The sequence below is a fragment of the Sorex fumeus genome, unplaced genomic scaffold (genome assembly GCF_029834395.1).
Source record: "Sorex fumeus unplaced genomic scaffold, SorFum_2.1 ptg000030l, whole genome shotgun sequence".
In the NCBI taxonomy this organism is placed as follows: domain Eukaryota; kingdom Metazoa; phylum Chordata; class Mammalia; order Eulipotyphla; family Soricidae; genus Sorex; species Sorex fumeus.
Genome location: NW_026606087.1, coordinates 27,549,965 through 27,572,640, shown reverse-complemented (window position 1 = coordinate 27,572,640; position 22,676 = coordinate 27,549,965). Strand labels below are relative to the sequence as shown.

The following is a 22,676-nucleotide window of genomic DNA, read 5'->3' as shown; positions in this document are numbered from 1 at the left end:
ACTCCAGCATAGTGAATTCAATTTTTAATCTATTTGTTTTATATAATTTTCTCCATGTTTCTCTCTGTCTTTCTCTCTGTCTCTGTGTCTCTCTCCCTTTCTCTGCCTCTCTGTCTCTGTGTCTCTGTCCCTTTCTCTGTTTCTCTGTCTCTGTCCCTTTCTGTCTCTCTCTTGCTCTGACTCTGGCTCTGTCTCTGTTTGTCTGTCTGTCTGTCTGTCTCTCTCTCTCTCTCTCTCTCTCTCTCTCTCACAGATACACACACACAGAGAAAGAGACAGAGAGAAAGAGAGAGAGAGTAATTTGGAATTTGGACAGAAGTATACCACAGAATATAAAAGTGGAAATCCCATGTCACCACTTCAGCACAGCAGCATGCCAGCAACTTGAGGGGAAAATTTGGTCTGGGTAGAAGTGATGGGTTAGTAAATCTTTAGGCAAATGACTAGCCTGCGGGAGATCCACTAAAAATATCTTCTGGTGTCAGAGGTCAGTTTCTTGATGACAGGAAGGCGTTCTCGTGCACTTATAGGAGGGAAACTGGAATTCTACTGCAGTTCATAAAATAACACCCTTTCTGACTTCATTTGACATGTTAAAGAATTGCTTGAAAAGCAATCAGAAAACAAAGTTTCTCTAAAAGTCTCTGAAGCCTCGTACAGAAAGACTGGGGCCCTATTCTGTGCCTGTCTAACTATGAAATCTTGAAGCAACTAAGAAAAGAGAAAGGTAATAAAATGCTAACTGTTTGTGATGGAAAGAGCACGTGGGCAAAGCGATTAGCCTAACCCAGACACTCCACAGGGTCCTTCAGCCCCACTGGGAGGGATTCCTAAGAACTGCCAGTTGTGACCCTAAAAATAGAGAGAGAAAGAGAATTACTTAAGTTTTTTTTTCCAAATAGGTAAAATTATATTTTCTGATTGTATAAAATAATTTTTGATTTGTTTGTTTCTAGGGCTTAGGATAGAACCAGTGACTGTTGATCTCTTACGTGTGTTTGCTTAAAAGTCAACTGGAGAGAGGATAGTAACATATTTGTCTGGGTTTTCTTGATTTATCATTTTACATTGTTTCACCCCCTTTTCACCTCTAATTACATATTTTAGCTTGTGAATTCAGAATGAGCCTTGAGTTTATTCATTTGGAGTGTAGGAAATAAGTGTTGGGACTAGTGATATGGCTCAGAGGTTTGAGGTATGTTCTTCATATGCAAGTGGCCCTGGTATGACCCCCATCAACACATAGTTTCCTAGCCTCACTAGGAGAAATCACTAAGTTCTGCACTGGAGAGCTCTGCCCTTGAGCACTGCCAGATGTGGCCTCCAAACAAAACAACACTGACAGAAGTGTTATTAATGCTGCTTTGCTCCTGATTTGAATGATTGAAACGGTATACACTGTATTAGATACTCAGCAAGATTGTGCAGGGACAGAGAGGATTTCCTTGCTTTGTAAATTAAGAAAATGCTTCAAATCAAACATTCAATTCCAGGAGGCGATCTCAAAATCCTAATTTCTTTTCTCATCTATCATTATAACAAAGACTCCACCAACCTTGTCTTCTCCTTTAAACATACTCCTAATTTCCAGAAGAGGAAGAGCCATTATCATCCAGAGAGAACCCAATGTAACCACCATGCAGAAGAAAGCACTCCAGTGGTAGATACCCTTTGAAGTTTACATCTAAAACATGAGATTTCAATACAGTTCTGCACCAACCGATGCACCTCTTGGGGCAAAAATGTTCCCGGTGGATTCGCTGTCCCTAGTGATTAGTATTGTGCTCAGCACACAACAAACCCTATAGAAATGTTCACTGATTAAATGAAAGAGTCTATTTCCCCCAGGAAATGGGAGTGTTTACAATTATTCACCAGAATCTTACCCCTGGAGGAGAGACCAGATTGTTGTGCCAAGAACAGAAGAGTCCTCTGGCATTGCTCCCATATACTCTTCATGGCCCCTGGGGATCAGGTGGAATAGTATTGTGACAATAGATGACACACACAATTAACATTTTCCCTGATCCTATTGAAAAATGCCCAAAAGCAGCAGCTGATATAGGGTAGATGATCCGAACTGTGCTTACAGTCCTAGTTGTTGTTAAAGCTGTGCTAAGCCGCATGAGCCAATAGTAGAATGCTTGAATACTGGCCCCATGAGTGCCATGAGGACAGTAGAAGCATTTGTTTTGGTAAGAGCTATCACAGTAATAATAGCAGCAACTGGCCTACATTTACAAAATATTTCATGGTGAATTTCATTTTGATTCCCAAATCTCACTGTGTGGGGGGAATCTCGGTTTGCAAATTAGTAAACTGAGGCTCAGTCACTTCCGGAGGTCCTGTTGGGCATAGATGATACGAATGCTATTTAGAATTGGTCTCCTGGCATGGTCTTCCTAACTTTGCTCACTGCTTCTTTCAGTAAATGATACTGGAAGTCAGATGGAAATGGTGCTAATGTTGGAGGAAATCTATAAACTCACTCTGAGGAGAACGTGCTCCATTGGGCTCACTATTTTCTTTTCAAGATTTCAAACTGGCCACCTGAATCTTGCGACTATGAACAGTTGGGAAGACTTAATCCATTTAGACTAATCCTGTTGCAACAAACAACCTTGGTGCCCTTGCAGGGGCAATGCCTTTTCTGTGTAAACAGTAGGGTGGATTTGTAATTTAAATTTCCCAGTTCACCAGTAACAAACTGCAAGTAAAGCAAGCATGGGGAAGCCCCTCTCAGTAGCAGCTAGTGCTCATACTGTCTCCTTTACTTAGATGGAGCAAAGGATCGGAGTAAATGCCTTGAAAGCGGTCATTGATATTTCTGAAAGCAACAACAGCTTTGAGAATGAGTAGCAGTCTTGTGACCTCCAGATCACTGTGAATCTCTGGGAGGATCTCAGACTATCTAATTCAGTAGGTGAATAACTCCACCCTGGACCAGGTCCTCACATATGACCATCTACAGCTCCTCTTAGAGATTCTGTTCATCACAGTCGATCAATCACAACCATCCTGTTATTCGTCGATTGCCTCAAGCAGGCCCCAGTAAAGTGTTCTTCGTCTTAGCCCTGAGATTTTTTTTAAAGTGCCATATTCAAGGCTCTTTCAGAGTTAGGAGAATGAGACCCTTCATTGTTACTGGTATTTGGCATATTGGGTGCGCCACGGGGAGTTTGCCAGACTCTGCCGTGTGGGCAGGTTACATTCGGTAGCCTGCCAGTTTGTCCAAAGTAGGAATGAGATATTAAGATGTCGCGCGGCCGCAAATACAGCCACACGGTTCCGGGAGCTGGGTTTTATAATCTCTGAGTCTTGGCCGTTGATGGGATTACACGGTGCCAGGGGGCCTGTTGGTGGGTGTGACCCCCGCCTACTGCAATTTGGAGGATCTGGGTGGAGGATGCTCAGCCCCGATCCGAGTAGGCTTGGAGATCTCAGGCCCGGGACCCGCGTGGCTTTGTTCCTCTGCTGGTACCTTCATGTGTGCGGAGAGTGGTCTCAGCATTGTGGTGGCTGGTCCTGGAGGTCTTCGGCTGCCGGAGCCCCGGTCGGGGCGGGGAGGAAAGCTCAACCCGCTCCCCTCCAAGGGGCCCCGGTGAGGACAGCCAGGCGTGGGGGCAGGAGACTGCACTGTTCTCTTCGGGGAGCTGGGTTTTATAGTCTCTGAGTCTTGGCCGTTGATGGGATTACACGGCGTCTGGGGGCCAGTTGGTGGGTGTGACCTCTTAGAGATTCTGTTCATAACAGGAAAAATGAGGTCATGACCTTTAGGAGCAGATACAAGTTTGCATTTACTTAGCTCCTAGAGGGGCTGATTCCCATCTTCACAATGAGCAAGGTTGGGTGTTGAATAACAGATGGGAATTAGTTGTCATTACTTAGAGTCAGACATTTATATTCATCATCATCTCCCTCGAATACGCTTCCCTGTGACTAGCCATAGACACAGCCATTCTATTTGTGAGAAAATTGAGTGCGGATAGTTTAATAACTTTCACAATAATGTGAATGTAACACATGGCAGGGCCAGAATGCTGCGTTCCTCTGCATAACCCAGTTTGTCTCTCCTGTCACCTATTTGTCACCTATAAGATCCAAGTGAAAGCATGTGACATGATCTCAATATGAATATAACTAGTCAGTTGTTGTGTTTAGAAACCTAAGAACGTGGAAATTAAAAATATTAACCTAACTTATACATTGAATAGAGGGGGGTAAAAACAAGCTGAAGAACTCTAAAATGTTGGCTTAGAAGTTGGTTTTCAGTGTTGGGCTTCTTGTTTGAGAACATCCAGGAATGTAAAACACCTTCCTTAAATTTGAGCATCTTTTACTGGGAAACTTTCATGTAAAGTGAGACAAAATGAGGTGCTGTTTTCTGAATGAAGCCCCTGTCTTGACCAGTATTATTACCTTTCAGAGTGTTGCACCCTGTAAATGAATTTCCTGAGATTCTGTCTTGTTGAAAGTGAGTTGCAAAATAGTTGTGTAAATAGATGGCAATATGATAGATAGACCCGAAAGTTTGGGGGAAAGAGGAGACACAGAAGATCTTTAAGTGGAGCAAAGTAGAACAGCACAGGAATAAGGCAGATGGGAGCAGTAGGGAGGGATGGCTAACCCAGGAGCTTCTCCAGATCTGTAGGGTTAGAATAGGATGCTGTCCCGGAAATAGCCTCATCAAGATCCAGTGAGTTCTGTTCCCTCAAAGTTCTGTGACTTTGGTGAAGTTAGTTAAACTTTTGGAAGCTCCTTTCCAAAATAACATACTTATCCTAAAGTTTTGTTAAGAGAAATAAAGCTTTATAAGTGTACAATGCATAGATAGTGCTAGCCTATTGCAGGTATTTGATTATACAGATTCCCTTTAAATAATGCAAATATTGAAGCAGAGATATAATACAGCAGATAAGGTGCTTGCTTTGTAGAAGACTGACTCAAGTTTAATTCCCAGTACTTCAGAGTCTCCAAGCTGCTGCCAGGAGTGAACTCCAAAGTGTTCCAAAGTAAACCAAGAAACAAAAAGAAATGACATAAGATTGAAAACTTTCAAACCCCATCTGAATATTTTCTTGAATGATAAGAATTTGATGAACTGTATTCTGAAACAAAGGGCATAGAAGTGAAAGAACACGGGATAAAGAAAAGGAATTGATAGAAAATAGATACTGTAGCCTGCCCGCATGGCAGAGTCTGGCAAAATCCCCGTGGTGTACCCAATATGCCAAATACCAGTAACAATGATGGGTTTCATTCTCCTAAAGAGCCGTGAATATAATCTCAGGGCTAGGATGAAAGAGACGTTACTGGGGCCTGCTCGAGGCAATCGACGATTAACAGGATGATTTGTGATTTTGTGATTTTGTGAGATATGGTCATGTTAAGTTGTTATTTAAGCATGTTTTAGAAGTGTACTTTTCAGTATACTCCACAGTTTATGTGCCTGGTTTCATTTGTTCCTAGAACATCACTATCAATTGTTTATCTTCAAAAATTAAAAATTTGGCTTTCCACTTCCTTGCACATACATCACTGTATCACTGTCATCCCGTTGGTCATCGAATTACTCGAGCGGGTGCCAGTAATGTCTCTGTTCCTCCCAGCCCTGAGATTTTAGCAGCCTCTCCTACTCGTCTTTTCCCAACAATTGGAGGCTCTTTCAGGGTCAAGAGAATGAGACCTGTTGGCATACATACACTTTACTATTGGGATACATCATTTCTATTCATCTGGCTCCAAAACATTTTGCTCTAATGAAATCACTATCCTGCTCACAAGGACTGCCCTAGTTATAGGAAATGCTTGCCCTGTGTGCATCAGACTTCGGTTTGCTTCCTGGCACCTCTGTGGACACACGGAGCACCACCAGGAATGAGCCCCTGAGCCAGGAGTAATTCATAATCATGCCAGGTGTGACCTAACCCCCCTCGGGGGAAAAAAAAGACAGAAAGGAAAAAATGGTCAGAAGGGAAGAAAGACACGAAAAACCTTCTCAATTTTAATTTTGTTCTCCAAATAATTCAAATCTTTATAACATCAGTGGGCACCCTGTTAGGAAAAGTTTAAGGAAGAAATGAAATAATTCCCATGGAGCACTCAGCCTTGTGCCATGTGGTAGCTATAAATATTAATGGACTCTGAAGATGCCAAGAAAATATGACTTGCTCAAAATGATTTAAATCTGCATACAGAATCAGATCAGTGGTTATAAATAAGTGTTTTGCTGCTAAAACAGAATGAAATAAATGCATAAGGCCAATAGATTTTAGGTTATATGTGTATTCTGCCTGTTTAATAATTTAGGATTTCATTATTCAAAACTAGTTTTTCAAACAGGAAGCTTTCTGAAGCTGGGTAGCCCCTGACTCTACTAAAGCACCAGAGTTCCTCATAATCTCTTAGGGTTTTATCTTTTGGATATTAAACTTTCAGGAATATTTGTCATTGAGAGATCATTGCTTTCTATTTGTTATTGGAAATCAAAATCAGAGCTCTTCTTTTATGAAGCCCTTCCTCATAAAAGCTAATAATAGCCAGTAAAGTGAATTTACATTCAGTTTACGGTTCTCTTTTTTAAAACTATGAATTGACTTTAAGCCTAATATTTTTACTATATTCATTTAATCATTCTTGTTTTATGAAAGTTATAAATAAGTTAAATTGAAAATAAAATTGTTCTACTAAATCTACTGAGGACTAAAATGTTTTATGGTGTGTTTCTTTGTAATTAAAAGAATCACTATTAATTTGAATTTACATAAATGATATTTTGGTTTTTAAAATGGATAAAATCAGCCTTTTGCCAACTGGATTTTCCCTCCACTTGTTTTTATTTGGAGGCCCCACCTATTAGTGCTCAGGGGCTACTTATGACTCGCCCTTGGGAGACATTCCTGGCAGTGCTTTGGTTCCACACTATGTCTTCACAAAATAAGTGTGGTGCCCTCTCTCTGCAAATGTTTGATGCTCAGGAAGCTTTCCCACCCTGGATGGTTGATGGTGATGGCCAAAAAGAGAAAACAAGGCCTAGGCTGGTTGGTGATCAGTTGCCATTTATTCCAACATAGTCTTCCTCTGCCTCCTTCCAGTCTCACTCACTGCCCATGATCCTTCTCCCCCAGCCAACTCCCAACTTCCATAGCCTAGTTGTGGAGAACAATAACCAAGTATCTGTGGGTAGTAAATTCCACATAGGTGTGATAGCACAATCAACACATGAAAGCCCTTCCTTCCTTCCTTCCTTCCTTCCTTCCTTCCTTCCTTCCTTCCTTCCAGGCTCTTCTAAGACAAAGATCTCCTCTTAACTTGTTGTAAGCTTTATGCCACATGGTCTGTTCCATTTCAATGCCAGGTAGTTTACCACTTGCCCTGGGTCCATTCAGTCCTTTGTAGGGACACTGCTTCTGGGGTACTAGGAACTAAGGGCAGTGAGAATTAAGTTGAGTAAATATGACTGATGCCCAGTGGCAAATATTATTCAGAGTCAATTAATTCCCAAGTTATAAAAGCATAACATTAACTGTCTTCCTGTGTCTATACAAAAAGGACATTGCTTTAAAGTAGGGCTGGAGCGATAGCACAGCGGTAGGGCATTTGCCTTGCACGCAGCCAATATGGCCAACCCGAGTTCGATTCCTACACCCCTCTCGGAGAGCCTGGCAAGCTACCAAGAGTATCTTGCCCGAACGGCAGAGCCTGGCAAGCCACCCGTGATGTATTCGGTATGCCAGACACAGTAACAACAAAGTCTCCAATGGAGACGTTACTGGGCCCACTCGAACAAATCGATGAACAACGGGAGGACAGTGACAATGAACAGTGACAATGCAAAGGGCATAAGGGGGAAAGAAAAAGCAATATTTCACTTACAAATAAAAATTCAGAGATCTCTGAAGAATTTGAGCCTTTACAAGTCACAGGTTCTGATTATGGGAAATAACTGATTAACAGAGAGGGGAAGCAGAGCACAAAGGAGAAGTTAAAGATGAATACAGAGGAAATGGGAGTGTTTTGGGAGCATTGTGATGGATGTTACTCAGTAAACCTAAACTCCTTTCTGCAAAGGAGAAAGGTTGGAGGAAAAATGGCAAACCAATGCTAAACCTAAAATGTTTAGAACTATCATCCAACACAGACCTAGGCCAGATGCAAAGCTTGCATGCCCTTGAGTTCTCTCTCTCCAGCCCCCACTAAGTTTTTTTTTGTTCTATTCTTACTCCATTCAGTTTTCGTTTGGAGGTCACACATGACTGTGCTCAGGACTTACTCCTAGCTCTGTGCTCGAGGATCACTCCTGGTGGTGCTTGGGAAACCATATTCTGTGCTGGAGATTAAACCCAGGAGAGCCCGGCAAGCTACCGAGAGTATCTCGCCCTCACGGCAGAGCCTGGCAAGCTCTCCGTGATGTATCCGATATGCCAAACACAGTAACAACAAAGTCTCCGATGGAGACGTTACTGGGCCCGCTCGAGCAAATCGATGATCAACGGGAGGGCCTTTACTTTACTTTACCTTAACTCTGTGCAAGACAAGTGCCTTACCCCTGTACTATCTCTCTGAGTTCTGGATTTTCCTAAAGCTGGACTCGATCAGATGCTGTGCCTCAGAGATGATATCAAAATTATGGAAACTATTTCTCTTTGTTGTGGTTTCTTTTTAATGCTGTGTTAATACAGAACTTCAAAACGATTGGTTCCTTATTTTTATTGGGTTAACAAATGGCGAAATATTTTCCCTACGAAAAAGTATATGGGTTAGACCTCTATTTGCTCAATTATCTGTACCCACATGCAAGGCTGGTCATTGGGCCACACCTGATAGAGCTATGGGCTTGCACACGTGTCTGGCATACATACGACTGGTTTTGAATCCAGCACTGTAGTTCTCCTAAGTCCCGCCTGGCATAGTGACAATGGGCCTCAGCATCGCAGAGGAGGGCTCCCAAAATTCAGAGAATAGATATGAAGTATAATTACAAATCATAAGCCTTTAGCAGTAGAAAACTTTGCAAAATTAAATGGTGTTTTCTTTTCTTTTTTAAAAAATTTTTATTTGTGAAACACCATGAGGTGCAGTTGTAGACTTATAAATATTTGTGCTTGGGTTTCAATTATACAATGTTCGAGTACCAATCCCTCCCCCCAGTGCCCATTTTCCACCACCACTGATTCCAGTATCCCTCCCACCCCCCATCCCTCCCATTCCACCCTACTTCTGTGGCAGGGAAGTCCCTTTTGTTCTCTCTCTCCTTTTGGGTGTTGTGGTTTGCAAAAGAGGCATTGAGTGGCCATCGTGTTCGGTCCATAGTCTACTTTCAGCATGTATCTTCCATCCTCAGAGGATCCTCCCAACACCCTTTATTTGCTGCTCCCTTCTCTATCAATTATAAGGAGCTGCCTTTTCCCCTAGCATGTGAGGCTGGCCTCCAAGCCATTTCTACGTGGTCACCATCAAATGTTTGATTTTCAGGGACTCATGTCAACCCCATAATAGTGGTAATTCTACAGACTGGGGAGGGGTAAGGGAAAGGGTATTCTTTCCCTCCCCTTTCTAAATTAAACTTTCTACTTTGAGATTATAACTATATGAAGTTGTTACAAGATTCCACTTGGTTTCTCCTCATGGTAATATTTTGTACACTGAAACATTATTGTTCTTTTTTTTATGTTTCCATCTTGCACACATAGTAATGGCATTGCATTGTCACAACTGGAATATTGGCAGAAGCATAATTCATCAATCTTGTTTCAGAGATATTTTATTTATATTAATTTGCTTGTTTGGTTAGTTTTATGCATTTTATAACATATGCCCGTACATGTATCCACTACTAGAACTGAACAGAGAACACTTATGTCACCATGAGTCAGAAAGAGAGGGACAGACATAGAAGGACTGTACTCATTTGTGGAAAATAGAACAAAATATCATGAGGCTGACATCCAAGGACAGTGGATACAAGGTCCAGGAAGATTGCTCCATAGCTGAATCCCGCCTCATGAGTGGAGGGGAGAAAGCAGATAGAATAGAGAAGGGATCACTGAGAAAATCATGGCTGGAAGAATTGGTCGGGATGGGAGATGTGTGCTGGAAGTGGATAATGGACCAAACATGATGACCTCTCAGGATCTGTATTGAAAACCATAAGGCCCCAAAGGAGAAAAAGAGGATGGGGAATATCGTTTGCCATGGAGGCAGGGGGTGGGCGGGAAACGGGGGTATACCGGGGATATTGGTGGTGGGGAATGTGCACTGGTGTGGGTATGGGTGTTTGATCATTGTGTGATTGTAACCCAATCATGAAAGCTTGTAACTATCTCATGGTGATTCAACAAAATAAAATTAAAAAAAAAAATAAAGAATTTCTGGTAGTGGGACTGGGTGGATAGTACAGCTGGTAGGGTGGTTGCCTTGCATGTGGCCAACCTGGGTTCAATCCCTGGCATTCAGTATGGTCCCCCGTCCCCTAAGCACCACCAGGAGTAATTCCTGAGTGCAGAGCTAGGAGTAACCCTCGAGCATCGCTGGGAGGGACCCGAAAAACAAAAAAATCAAGAGTTGCTGGTTGAATTCAATTAAAGCTGCACCACCCCAACTCCCCCATCGATTTTTCCATACTGAGAATTTTAAGATTTTTTCTTTCTGGTTAAAAGGCTCTCCCGTTGATCATCGATTTGCTCGAGCGGGCCCAGTAACGTCTCCATTGGAGACTTTGTTGTTACTGTGTCTGGCATATCGAATACTCTTGGTAGCTTGCCGGCCTCTCCGAGAGGGGCGGAGGAATCGAACTCGGGTCGGCCATGTTGGTTGCCTGCAAGGCAGATGCCCTACCCACTATGTTTTTTAAAATAACTGATTTCTTCTCTTACAAGTCGCTGCAAATAAATGATTAGCAACATTTGTAGATGACCTCTCTAGAGTTGCACACCTCTGTTGTTTGGTGAAGAAACCAATAGCAGAGCTGAAAGGAGCTTGACTGCACAGCAGCAATTCTCACACTATCTTTGTTTCCTTTCTCAGATTACGCTCGATTTGAGGCCAAAATCCATGACCTGCGAGAGCAGATGATGAACCACAGCATGAGCTCTGGGTCTGGATCCCTGCGAACCAATCAGAAACGTTCCCTCTATGTCAGGTAGGCAAGAACCTTCGTTACTGTGATGTTCATTTTTAACAATCCCTCTGGGGCACATGACGCGGACGTGTGCCTTGTTGCAAGGAGTAAGTGTTCCTATCGACCTATGAGCATCAATACACCACTATGAGACATCAACTTTAGAAGAAATATTTGAAATGCTAAGTTCGATTAATTGCTTTTAACAAATTATCCTTTGACAGTGATTCAGGGGAAAGCTACAGGTAGCTTTAAAAAGTAATGACAAAAAACCTTTTTCAATTCTGAAAATCATCTTTGAGTATGTGGTTCAAGGTCATGGATATATTCCCCCCATTAGTATAGGTGGAAAATATTCCCTGTATCATCTCCTGACCTGCGGGATAAATATTGCTTTGACTTTTGTGTACTGATTTGAAATTGGAAGTACTCTTTTAAAAACTTATGTAGTTTTCCTCCCCAGCAAGCTTTGGTGAAAATATTTCCTTCTGTGGTATCTTCTTACCAAGAGTTTTTCAGACCATAAAGTAACTTTGATGATAATATGTATTCATTTACTTTTTAAAAATGATTATTGAACTAGAAATGCCTTTTCAGCGTTTTATATCCATAGTTAACTCAGCTAACTGTGTAAAAGCCATCAAACTCAACTATAATAGGCTCCTCTTATAGATGTGTGTGTGCGTGTGTGTGTGTGTGTGTGTGTGTGTGTGTGTGTGTGTGTGTGTGATGCTAAGGAGAAAACTCAGGGCTTCTTACATGCAATGCATGTGCTTAACCACTGAGTCGAGTCTCCCATCATACACCTCTTCTTAGCACAGGTTTTGTATATTCTTTCCAAAGTATTCTTCATCAGTGTGGTCTATACTCTAGTACTTTGATTCCTCTTTGAAAAGGTTTCTTTTGCGTATATTAGGGAGTCATAGCAAGGTCAAGAAAGGAGAAAGGTTCCAGAAGGCAGCAGGTTCTCCACAATACTGATTTGTTGAGTTCCTTCTTATACCAGAGCAGTTAGGCACTGCAGAAGTTCTGATATTTTAATTTTAAGAAGATTAAAATATAAAGGTCAGTACAATAGTACAGCAGGTAAGGTACTTACCTTGCATACAACTGGCCTGGGTTCCATCCCTAGGACCCCATGTGGTCCCCTGAGCTTCCTGGAATGATCACTGAACACAGAATCAGGAGTAATCCCTGAGTACTGTTGGCTGTAGCCCCAAAACCGAAGAGAAAAAAATCAGAATATAAAGGTACCAAATTTGTCCATAATTGCATTTTTGAAAATTATTTTGATGTACTTTGATATAATCTGGGGAAGTGTTGGGACCAACCCTAAAATAAGTCTTGTAGTAAGGTCTCAGATATGAAAATTGACTATTTCTGTTTATCTTCTGTATCATTGAACTTTATGATTTTATATGTACACCTATATATATATATACATTACATATTTAGTGGGAAAGATTGAGATCACACCCAGTAGCACTCAGGAAAGAATGAAGGAAAGAAGGAAGGAAGGCAGAAAGGAAGGAAGGAGGAAAAGAATGACCAAATGAAAAGTAAGGAATAGGATGCATAAAAGTGGTAGTATACAGGAAAATTGCTGAAAATATATCAAAAGTACTTTGTACCTTTCCTATATAAGAGGAAAATTAAATGAAGTTATATGATAATACTATGTAAAACTAATGAATTACTTCAAAGACTAATTTTAATCCAAGCCAAACTTTTATTTTTTTAAATAAAATGATGATATGTGAAAGAGATGAATACTTTAAAATAATGAATATTTACTTAAAATTCTAGTGATTGAGTTTGTATTGCAAGGAAACTGCCTTTAAATGAGGCTCAAAAAGAACTGGTACATCTATGAGAAATTCTCTGAATGGTTTCCCTACAGTATCCAAAAGTGGTATTTGATTCCCAATGTTCAATTATTAATGCTTCTTTTATATACGTGGACTGAGCTCAGCATTAAAATAATAGGTATAGAATTAAGAGGGCTTTGTTACATGCATAGAGGAAAATCAAAGGGAAAGAACTTAAAGAATTTCCTGACTTTGTTCTCTGCAATTTAGTGAAATAGACCCCAGCCTCCCATCCCCAAAAACAATACAAAGAAATGAGTTAGGAAGACTGATAGGGGATCTTTACTAAAAATAATTCGGAAATGTGTACCTTTGTCATTTGGTTTTGTTTGTGTGTCTAATGCCAAATTTATGTCTAACTGGATTTTCATAGGGCTGTTTGCTTTAATCTAGAATGTTTGAATCAGTATACTACCAGTTGGTTGGGCTTATTTTAGCAAGTCAGCTAGTTGCTCTCAAATTAGTAGCGGGGTTTCTCTGATTATATAAATATCAGATCATTAGCATGTCTTTTGAATCTGAGAATGACACCCTGGAGTAATTCTCTTTGTTCTGCCTAGCTTTATGTAATTCCAGGACAAGAAGGAAATTTAACTCTCACAGGTTGTTTTATGTACCTAGGGGAAACTGGGGTTCTGGGAGGGAATGGATGGCATACTTCTGTCCACATCATTACCTCCCTGGTCATCACTGCCTCTGTCCCCTCACCACTCCCACCCCACCCCCAAGTTTTATGTGGCATAGATTTTTGAATCCACTTTGGCTAAAAATTCCTAATCTATTTAATAAACACAATGACAGTCTCTTGAATTTAGGAATAGTTTAATTAAAAGGAAAAATCAAAATACACATCTTTTGAGTTTTTTTATTTTTTTAATTTTTATTTATTTTGCTTGTTGGGTCACACCCGGCAATGCTCAGGGCTTACTCCTGGCTCTGCACTCTGGAATCACTCCTGGCGGTGCTCTGGGGACCATATAGGATGCTGGGAATTGAACCCGGGTTGGCAGCATGCAAAGCAAATGCCCTACCCGCTGTGCTATTACTCCAGCCCCTCTTTTGAATTTTTAATATAAGATACACTGTACTGTAAAATATAAAGATTTTCTTTAGTATTATTCATACTTGTTATAGAGCCAAAGCCAAAGCAGAAATCAAGCAGCTGTCTTGTTTCGTAAAATTTAAAAAATTTAGCTGATTTAATAGGACATTTGTCTGCACCAGAAGACCACCTTCCCCTCAGAGTTTGATTCTCATCTTTCCTAGTCACAGAATTGCAAGTTCTTCCCCTAACTCACGCACACACACATAGTGACACATTCTTGCCTTGTTCATATTCTTGCCTCGTTCTGTCCATGAGAATGTACCGCCCCGACGCCCCCAGACCCACACAGGTGTTCTAATTCCCTGCTAGAAATGATCCTGCCTTGTTTGAGCAATTTATTTGCCTGAAAGTATGGAAGGGAAGAGGAAAGCACGTTTTCAATATGAGCCAGTCCTCCTGATTTTCCAATCAAGTTGTCATTTTTTTCTTCCTTTGAAATTTTTCTCTTACTTTACTGCAAGGTGCTTGTGCCTCAGTAGTGTTGTACAAATGTAGTTGACATTTACGAATAATAATACTGTATGAATTCTGGTATTTTTCCTGCATCGTGAAAAATACATAGTGGTAGAACCTTCAGAATAGACACAATGCTAGAAATTTAAGTTCTTTTCAGAATGCTCCATTAGCCTTTTATCAGTGTGGGTACACTACAGGGATACTGACCCTGCACACATTCCTCAGGGCTCTCCCAATGGGCATATTGAATACCCTTTGCACTAATGAGTCTCATCCCCTTCTTACCTACCACCTTGAATTCTCTTTGCACTAATGTACTTCATCCACTTCTTACCGACCACCTTGTGAAAGCATGACTACAGCGAAATAAACAAAAACCAGGCTTGTCCTTTTATTAGTAGAACTGAAACTTTTTGTTTGAATCTTCCTGAGAAAGAGGCAGGAGACAAAGCACAGGAGTTCAGACACTTGCCTGGCATCAGCTACAGCTGTCTTAACTCTGGTTTGAATCCTCAGCGCTACTTACAGTTCTCCAGAGATCTGCCACATTTTAGCACCTCTAACTATAGTTTCCAAACTCCCCAAAATGAAAGACCAGTTAGAAAAAATTCAGAGATTCAGAAGGTTAGAGTCATTTACAAACGTACAAGTAGCAAAGGAAAGACCCTCTTTTTCAAAATAGAGAACTCAGACATTGGGAGAATGGATAAAAGGAAGAAAGAAAATCCATTACCAAGGAGATGAAAGTCACCAAAAGTCAAGGAGAGACTTGGCCCGTGTTCATTTGCTAATGAAGGTATTGATTTGGAAAATTCAAGTGAATTATTTCTGTGTTGTGATTTGGGCTTAACCATCAATTCCTATCATTTATTTATGTATTTACCAAGCTTCTATTTTTGAGTATTTTATTTCTTTATGCCAAGACTAAGATAGACTCTGAGGACCCAGGGAGAAAGCAGTTTTTTTTCACCAACTAAACTCATCCCTAATAAGGAAGACAATCACAATATGTTTTGAAAATCTTTAAGTTTAGAAAAATCTGAAACTTTCGTTATTTCCTAATGCACTAATTATCTTTAGAGATTCTTAAAAATGTCATGATTTAACTTAGAGCCTTGGAGGCTTTTTATTCAAAGTGAAGAAGGGTTGAACTCAGGGTCTTAAGCATGTTAAGCATATGTGACACATTGAACTATCCACTACCCTACACCCACTTTTTTTTAAACATCGGTAGCTTACACTTGTTATCTTTTAAGACAACTTAAGCTTTATAAGCTTTAATGTGACTAATGCATTTACTTCAGCCTCTTGCATTATTGCTAAACATAAGACTTTTATATACTGATTCATTAGTACATTGATTCATTCAACAAACTTTTATTTGGTACTTAACCAACAAGGCAGCCATCTGCAGTAGACAGTAAAGATAAGTGACAACATGCTCTTTCCCTAAGGAGCTTCATAATCCATGTCTGCAGGCTATTCAGGTAGTGTGCATAGCATTGCTGTAACTATCATTTCCTGATGCTTATCTTCCTTGGAATTATTATCCTCTTTTTAATCTTTACAACATGGCTATATCGCATCACAAGTAAAATCTTCAAAGAAGACTACTGGTATTTAAAACTCATCTGCTGGGCCAAGAGAGATAGCACAGGAGGTAAAGTGTCGTATTGCCTATGGCCAGCCCCAGTTTTAATCTCTGGCATCACATATGATCTCCTAAGCACCTCCACTATCATTCTTGAGCACAGTTACAGGAATAGACCACTGAACACTACCTGGTATGATGCAAAGACCAAAAATAAAATTAAATAAAAATCATCTTCAAAAATAATGATTATTGGGATCTTGATTCTAGTTTCATGGTCAAACTTCTTAAAATGGGATTATTGTTCAGTATAAGAAAATCAAATCTGAATTAATGTAATGCTATGATATTCTTAGTACTTCCTAGCATTTAGCATAAAGAAATATGCTTACTAAGTATTTATAGAACATGTGAATTTTTATAATATATTTCGCATAATATGTAAAAGAAAAATTGCAATACATGCCAAAATATTTAAACCATTGGGGCTGGAGCAATAGCACAGTGGGTAGAGTATTTGCCTTGCACGTGGCCAACCCGGGTTTGATTCCCAGCATCCCATATGGTCCCCTGAGCACCACCAGGAGTAATTCCTGAATATCTGAGCCAGGAGTAACCCCTGTACATCACCAGGTGTGACCCAAAAAGAAATATATATATTTGAACCATTTCAGGAGGCCATCACCAGATCAGCTACCTACCTGGGCTGGGGTTTTGGTTATGTCATAAGATCACAGCCATGCCTACTGGCATGGGGATTTCCAGGACGTAGTTGACTCTATAAGGCCATCCTCTCTGTTTCGTTTGCATGCTAACATCTGTGACTTTCTTTCCCCAAGGTCTGCTTTGGTAATGATTTTGACAAGCACCACTGTCTCTTAATGAAAGGGCTTGGGATGGAACAGGAATTAAGGAATCTCATCCTGTGTCTCATGCTCAACCATCTTAGTCTTCATATTTCAGCAATGTAAGGCTGGAAATATCATCCTGGGCAATATTGAAATCAAATCTCTCAGATTCTTCATCCCAAATAGGCTTTTATTCTAGGAAAAGGATGTTACCTGATTTATTTTGTTGGCAAGAGAAAGCTTTATGTTTCTCTAAATGACTCTGATCTCTCTTTCTAACTCTCTTTCTCTAAATATAATATATATTTATATATTATATTCATCAATTTGCTTGAGCAGGCCCAGTGGCATCTCCATTGTGAGACTTGTTTTTATTGTGTTTGGCATATCGAACACGTCACGGGTAGCTTCCCAGGCTTCGCCGTAGGGGTGAGATACTCCCGGTAGCTTGCTGGGCTCTCTGAGAGGGGCGGAGGAATCGATCCCAGCTCGGCCGGGCTGGCTGCGCACAAGGCAAACGCCCTACTGCTGTGCTATCGCTATATTATATTATATTATTATATTTATATTAATGTCATATATATGAGATTCCAGTTCTTATTTTACTGCACTAGTTGCTGGTTGATACAAGCTGGTTCTGTCAATCAGCATTGGAGGTAGTAAGAGAAAATGTGGAATGAAACTTCCAGGGGACGTCATTGCCAAATTCACTTGGCTCTCAGCTGTCAAAGACATTTAATGCCAAGTCAGGTCATCTGTAGGTTTATTGTAAGTCATACTTTTATTTTCTTGCCCTGCTTACTTGAATCCAATATGTTCTCAGCATCTATCTCCAAAGCAATTGTCTGTCCACTGCCCAGAACTTGGAACAGCCCCCACTGACAATACCACTTTTATTATCTCTCTTTTTTTTTATCTCACATCATTCATGTTTAGGAAGAATGTGATTTAGTTATTCAGAAATATAGCACTTTATGCAAAATAGGAAGTTTACGGTGCTGAATTTATAATGTGTCATTTCTTTTAAATCTTTCTAAACCATGACCAGCTACTGCAGAACTTTAGCAAGATGAGGCAGAAAATCAGGAGGAGGTCTCCCTTTGGAGCATGAGGGAACTTGTGTCACACCTTCTGGTATTCAGGGAACCATATCCTAAGCCAAATATGGAACTGGGGCTGGCTACACGCAAGGCAACACCTTAAATCTGTACTATCTCTTGCCACTGGAGAAGTCTTGACTAGAGAAAACAGAAGAGGTCGTGAGAGGACATTGCAATGAGATGGGGTGACTGGGCCACAGCAAGGGCCAGAGCTGATGAGCCGGGGCCACTCCTAACTTCAGTAAGCTTTACAGTGGCCATTATCACCCCCATTCTACAGGGGAACAATCTCGTAGAAAGAATTAAAAAAAAAAACTGACACCAGGTGCTATGCAGCTAAGCCATATTCTTTTGTTAGGGAAGGAGAAGTGTGGTTGGAATAACCCAGTTTTTCCCAGGGTTTACACCTGGCCCTGTGCTCTGGGATCACTCTTAGCATGGCTCGCGGGAACATATGAGGTGTTGGGATGGAACGTGGGTAGAAGGAATGCAAGACATGCAAGACAAGTGCCTTCCTTCTTCCCTGCTGTATTATCTTTTGGGCTCCCAAGCCACATTCCTTTTTATTATTATTATTATTATTATTATTATTATTATTATTATTATTATAATACCAAACCATATTCTTTACAGACTATCTATCACTAAACCCATCCCCAAGTAACATCACTTGATACCATGATAGTGATGTTACTACATAGGGTGGCCAGTTAAACCCACATTGATCCACCCCCTGTGTGTTTTCTATTTCATTCAGATTTCATCCAGATAGACCTTCTTTCCAATCCAGACTGCACAGTTTATCAGTTGTTAAAATTCAAATTTCTTGTTTATGAAATGGGCATAAATCTTAGTTCCTAGGTTTCTAGTTAGGGTTAAGATAAAACAAATGTATGCAAGAACCCACCACAAGTGCAGCTTGTTGAGGAGCTGGGAGGTTCCTCTGCCCCTCTGCCTCCTGGCTTGCTGCCTCTGCGAAAGCAGAAAAGATTTTGATTCTACATTTGTACTTTGAGATTCATTAGCATGATGCTCACCCTGTCATGCATTTGCATTTTTAATTGCGGCCTTAATTGTGAAATAAAAGGCTTTGTCTTCAGGCAGCTAATTTTATACCAGAAATAGAGAAGAGGAGTCACTGGGGAGATGGGGGCGTTTTCTCCTTCCCCAGAAATCATAGGCTGACCCTGATTTTTAAAAGACTTCATATTTTAGGGCTAGAGAGAGAGAGAGCTACAGGAAAGATTCTCGTTCAAATTCTCCATATGTTCCCTGTACCCCTCCAGGAGTAACCCTGTGCATTAAGTCAGTAGTAAGCCCTGGTGTAAGTAGCCCAGTAGAAAGATAGGTGTGGCCCTCCCAAAAGGACTTGAATTTAGATTTTTATAGGAAGTGGAAGAAAAGGGCCCTGCGTCACATTCTACTGAACATCACAGTTCTCTTCTCTTTACACCTCAAGAATTACAGAATTACGTTAATCATTGGCCCTCCTTCATTCACTCATTTGCTTATTCATTTATTTGATTAGAAAACTTTTTTTCTTTTCTTTTTCTTTTTTAGCTACAACCATTCACATATATAATACTGTAGGTAGGAATAAAAGGAATAGGGCATCACTTCTGCTTGAATGTGCCCCAGGAGTCAGTCTGGTAACCTGGATTCTTCTCTTCCCTGCTCCCATGTCCCCAGCACACGGTCATGTATTTCCAGAAATCTTGCATCTCCAGAGAAAGTACTTGTCCTCATAGCCCCAAATTCCTACTTCCTAGAACAGACCAGAGAATTTCAGTTGGAAAGAGAAGCAAAGCAATAAAAGGAGGTTCCTAAGGTGCTCACAGGAGAAAATAGTGAGAGTTGAAAGGTGAGAAAAATTTGAGAGAGGGTCTTCCCATGCTAATCACAGATTTAGATTAAGAGAAAGAGAAATACATTTAGAATTTGTCCCTTAATCTCAGTGCTTGAAACACTGTCCAAAATCTTATAGGAATTTTTTTTCATACTTGTTGAATGAACTTTTATTTATTTATTCATTTGTGTGTTTGTTTTTATTGAATCAACTGCAAAGTTATGGATGAACTTTTGAATGGCAATTGAGGATAATGGTTAATCAGACAGCATATTTAGAGACCACGAACAATTTACAGGTGCTGCTCAATAAAACACAAATTCTTCTGTATTGTTTTGTACCCTTCTAGTCTAAACAAGCCTGCTGATTCACCAGTGTCCCTTCCACTGGTCAGTGAACATCTTTCTGATGCAGAATCACCCCATTAAATCTATCTATAGGAATACATGTAGTGACAGCTAAGTCAACCATGGAATACATTCTTAAAGTCCCAAGATTGTACAGCATTTAATTGTATTTAAAACTGACTTTATTTTTATTAGTGAAATAGCGTGAGGTATAGTTGTAGACTTACAATTTTCAGTTATACAATGATTGAACACCCATCCCTCCACCAGTGCCCATTCTCCACCACCACTGATCCCAGTATCCCTCCCACCCCCATCTCCCCCATCCCACCCTGCCTCTGTGGCAGGGCATTCCCTTTTGTTCTCTCTCTCCTTTTGGGTGCTGTGGTTTGCAAAAGAGGCATTGAGTAGCAATCATGTTCGGCCTATAGTCTACACTCAGCACACATCTCCCATCCTGGGAGGATCTCTCAAAAGAATAATAAGCATTTTTATCAATTTATGAAATGTAAATCTTAAGTATCTTTTTAAAATAAACTTTTTTAAATAAAAAAACTGACTTGAGAAGCTTGAGATTTAGTAGAGTGATCCAAGACTTGCCTGTCAAATGCCTCTAAGCAGAGTTTGATCCTCAGCACACATGGCTTCCTGACATCTCAGGTGTGGCCTCAGAGATCTATAATATTGCTGGGGTGACTGTGATGGTTGCCACTAACATCACATTCTCATGCCCTCACATTAAACCATGGCCCCATGGACCATCGGTGGCAGAGAGTATCCTCCAGGTACCGTAAACACCCCATGAAAACCAAAACATAAACTAAAAAATGATTTGATTAGTTTTAATGACTGGCAAGTGTTTTCCACCCGACAAAAGTTTTTGTTTTGTCTTGACTGGTCTAGTGAACCCTAGTAAAATGAGTTTAAGCCAGGGTTCATCTAGTCAGGCTCCATATTAGAACCCATTTTGCCAATCAAATACCATGATTCATAGAAATTAAACAGCACATCTAGTTTCCTTTATTATAAATTAATAACACCAGTGACAATAACACCAAATTATTTTAAACATTAATCATCAAAATCAACAACTCATCATAATTTCATCCTACTTTTAATATTTAGATATTACTGACATATAATATAAAATTAGTTTCAGGTGTGCAATACTATGATTCAGTATTTGTTTATATTTCCAAATGATTACCACAATGAGTCTAGTAAATATCCATTCTAAGTTATCCTAAGATCTCTTTTAGTGACTCTCAAATCCACAACATCATTATAGTATTATTAACTGCAGTCACCACACTGTGATTATAGCCACATGATATTCATGTTATAACTGGAAGTTTATACCTTTTAATTATCTTCACCCCCTTGGCAACCATCAATCTTGATGTCTCTGAGCTCTTTTTTTATTTTTAATAGAGCTCACACATAAGTCCATGTCTGAGTCAACACCTTAAAAATGTGAAAACACCTCACTCATCTCTTCTAGTAGTTGCTTGTGCTTCACAGACTGCCATGTTTCATAGTAGATAATTTTATAAAACTCCCTGTGAATAATTGTTTAACGGGCACCTCAGTGTGATACAGTTACGTTTGGTCTTACATTCTAGCTTGGAAATGTTCCAAAGTGTGAGCATTTGTGATTAAATTGAAAGGTTCCCACTAAGCTGTAATCCTGTACAATTCTATAAACAAGATCTGGTGCCCTCATCTTCAAAGACAAATTCTGCAGCCTGAGTAGCCCTTGACAAATAAAGCTACATATCAAAGCAGCACATGGAAAGACCTGTCACAATAATGCCCAACCTGTGATGAAATAGAAAACCCGAAACCCACAATCAGCTACACAATTTGCAGGACCCAATACAAAATTAAATTATGAGATTCTGGCATTGAACAGAGCTTTCAAATTTAAAGCTTTAAATTTCCACTTGTAATGCCAGTGAAAGTAAGAAAAATGCCAAGAATTATTCTCCTTGTAAACACAGGTCCCACACCCACAATGTCCTGACACCTGCATTAGGGCATTTTGTTCAAAAGTGAATTTCTCTTTGATTTTTATTGTTCATTTTAGTATATAATATAGTAGGTGTAAGAAACATAGTCAATCATGGGGAACATTTCCATGGAGCCAATGTTTATCTTTTAATTAAAAGAACATTTGATATAAATTATCCTTATGACTGCTTTTATGAACGTGTTGAAGAAGTATCTTTTAACCCTATTATTGTTTGGGAAGCTTTAAATTTCCACTTGTAAATTTTCATTGATACTAATAACACTAATAAAAGTGATTTATGAGAAGCTAAAAAATGGTGCTATTTTATGCTTGCAGTATACTTGAATCTGTGTGCAGCAATATCTTCTGCCCCTATCTTAGTATT

At 40.0% G+C, this 22,676-nt stretch overlaps 1 protein-coding gene across 25 annotated transcripts in view; it reads left to right on the top strand.

Annotated features, from left to right (window-relative positions):
• Positions 1-22,676, top strand: part of DLG2 (discs large MAGUK scaffold protein 2) — a 1,600,462-nt gene that overhangs the window by 1,416,173 nt on the left and 161,613 nt on the right. For all 25 annotated transcript variants that reach the window (XM_056115953.1, XM_056115951.1, XM_056115947.1 and 22 more), the window contains one exon: positions 11,026-11,140. In XM_056115953.1, coding sequence (XP_055971928.1) covers positions 11,026-11,140 — 115 coding nt within the window. The remainder of the gene's footprint in view (positions 1-11,025; positions 11,141-22,676) is intronic.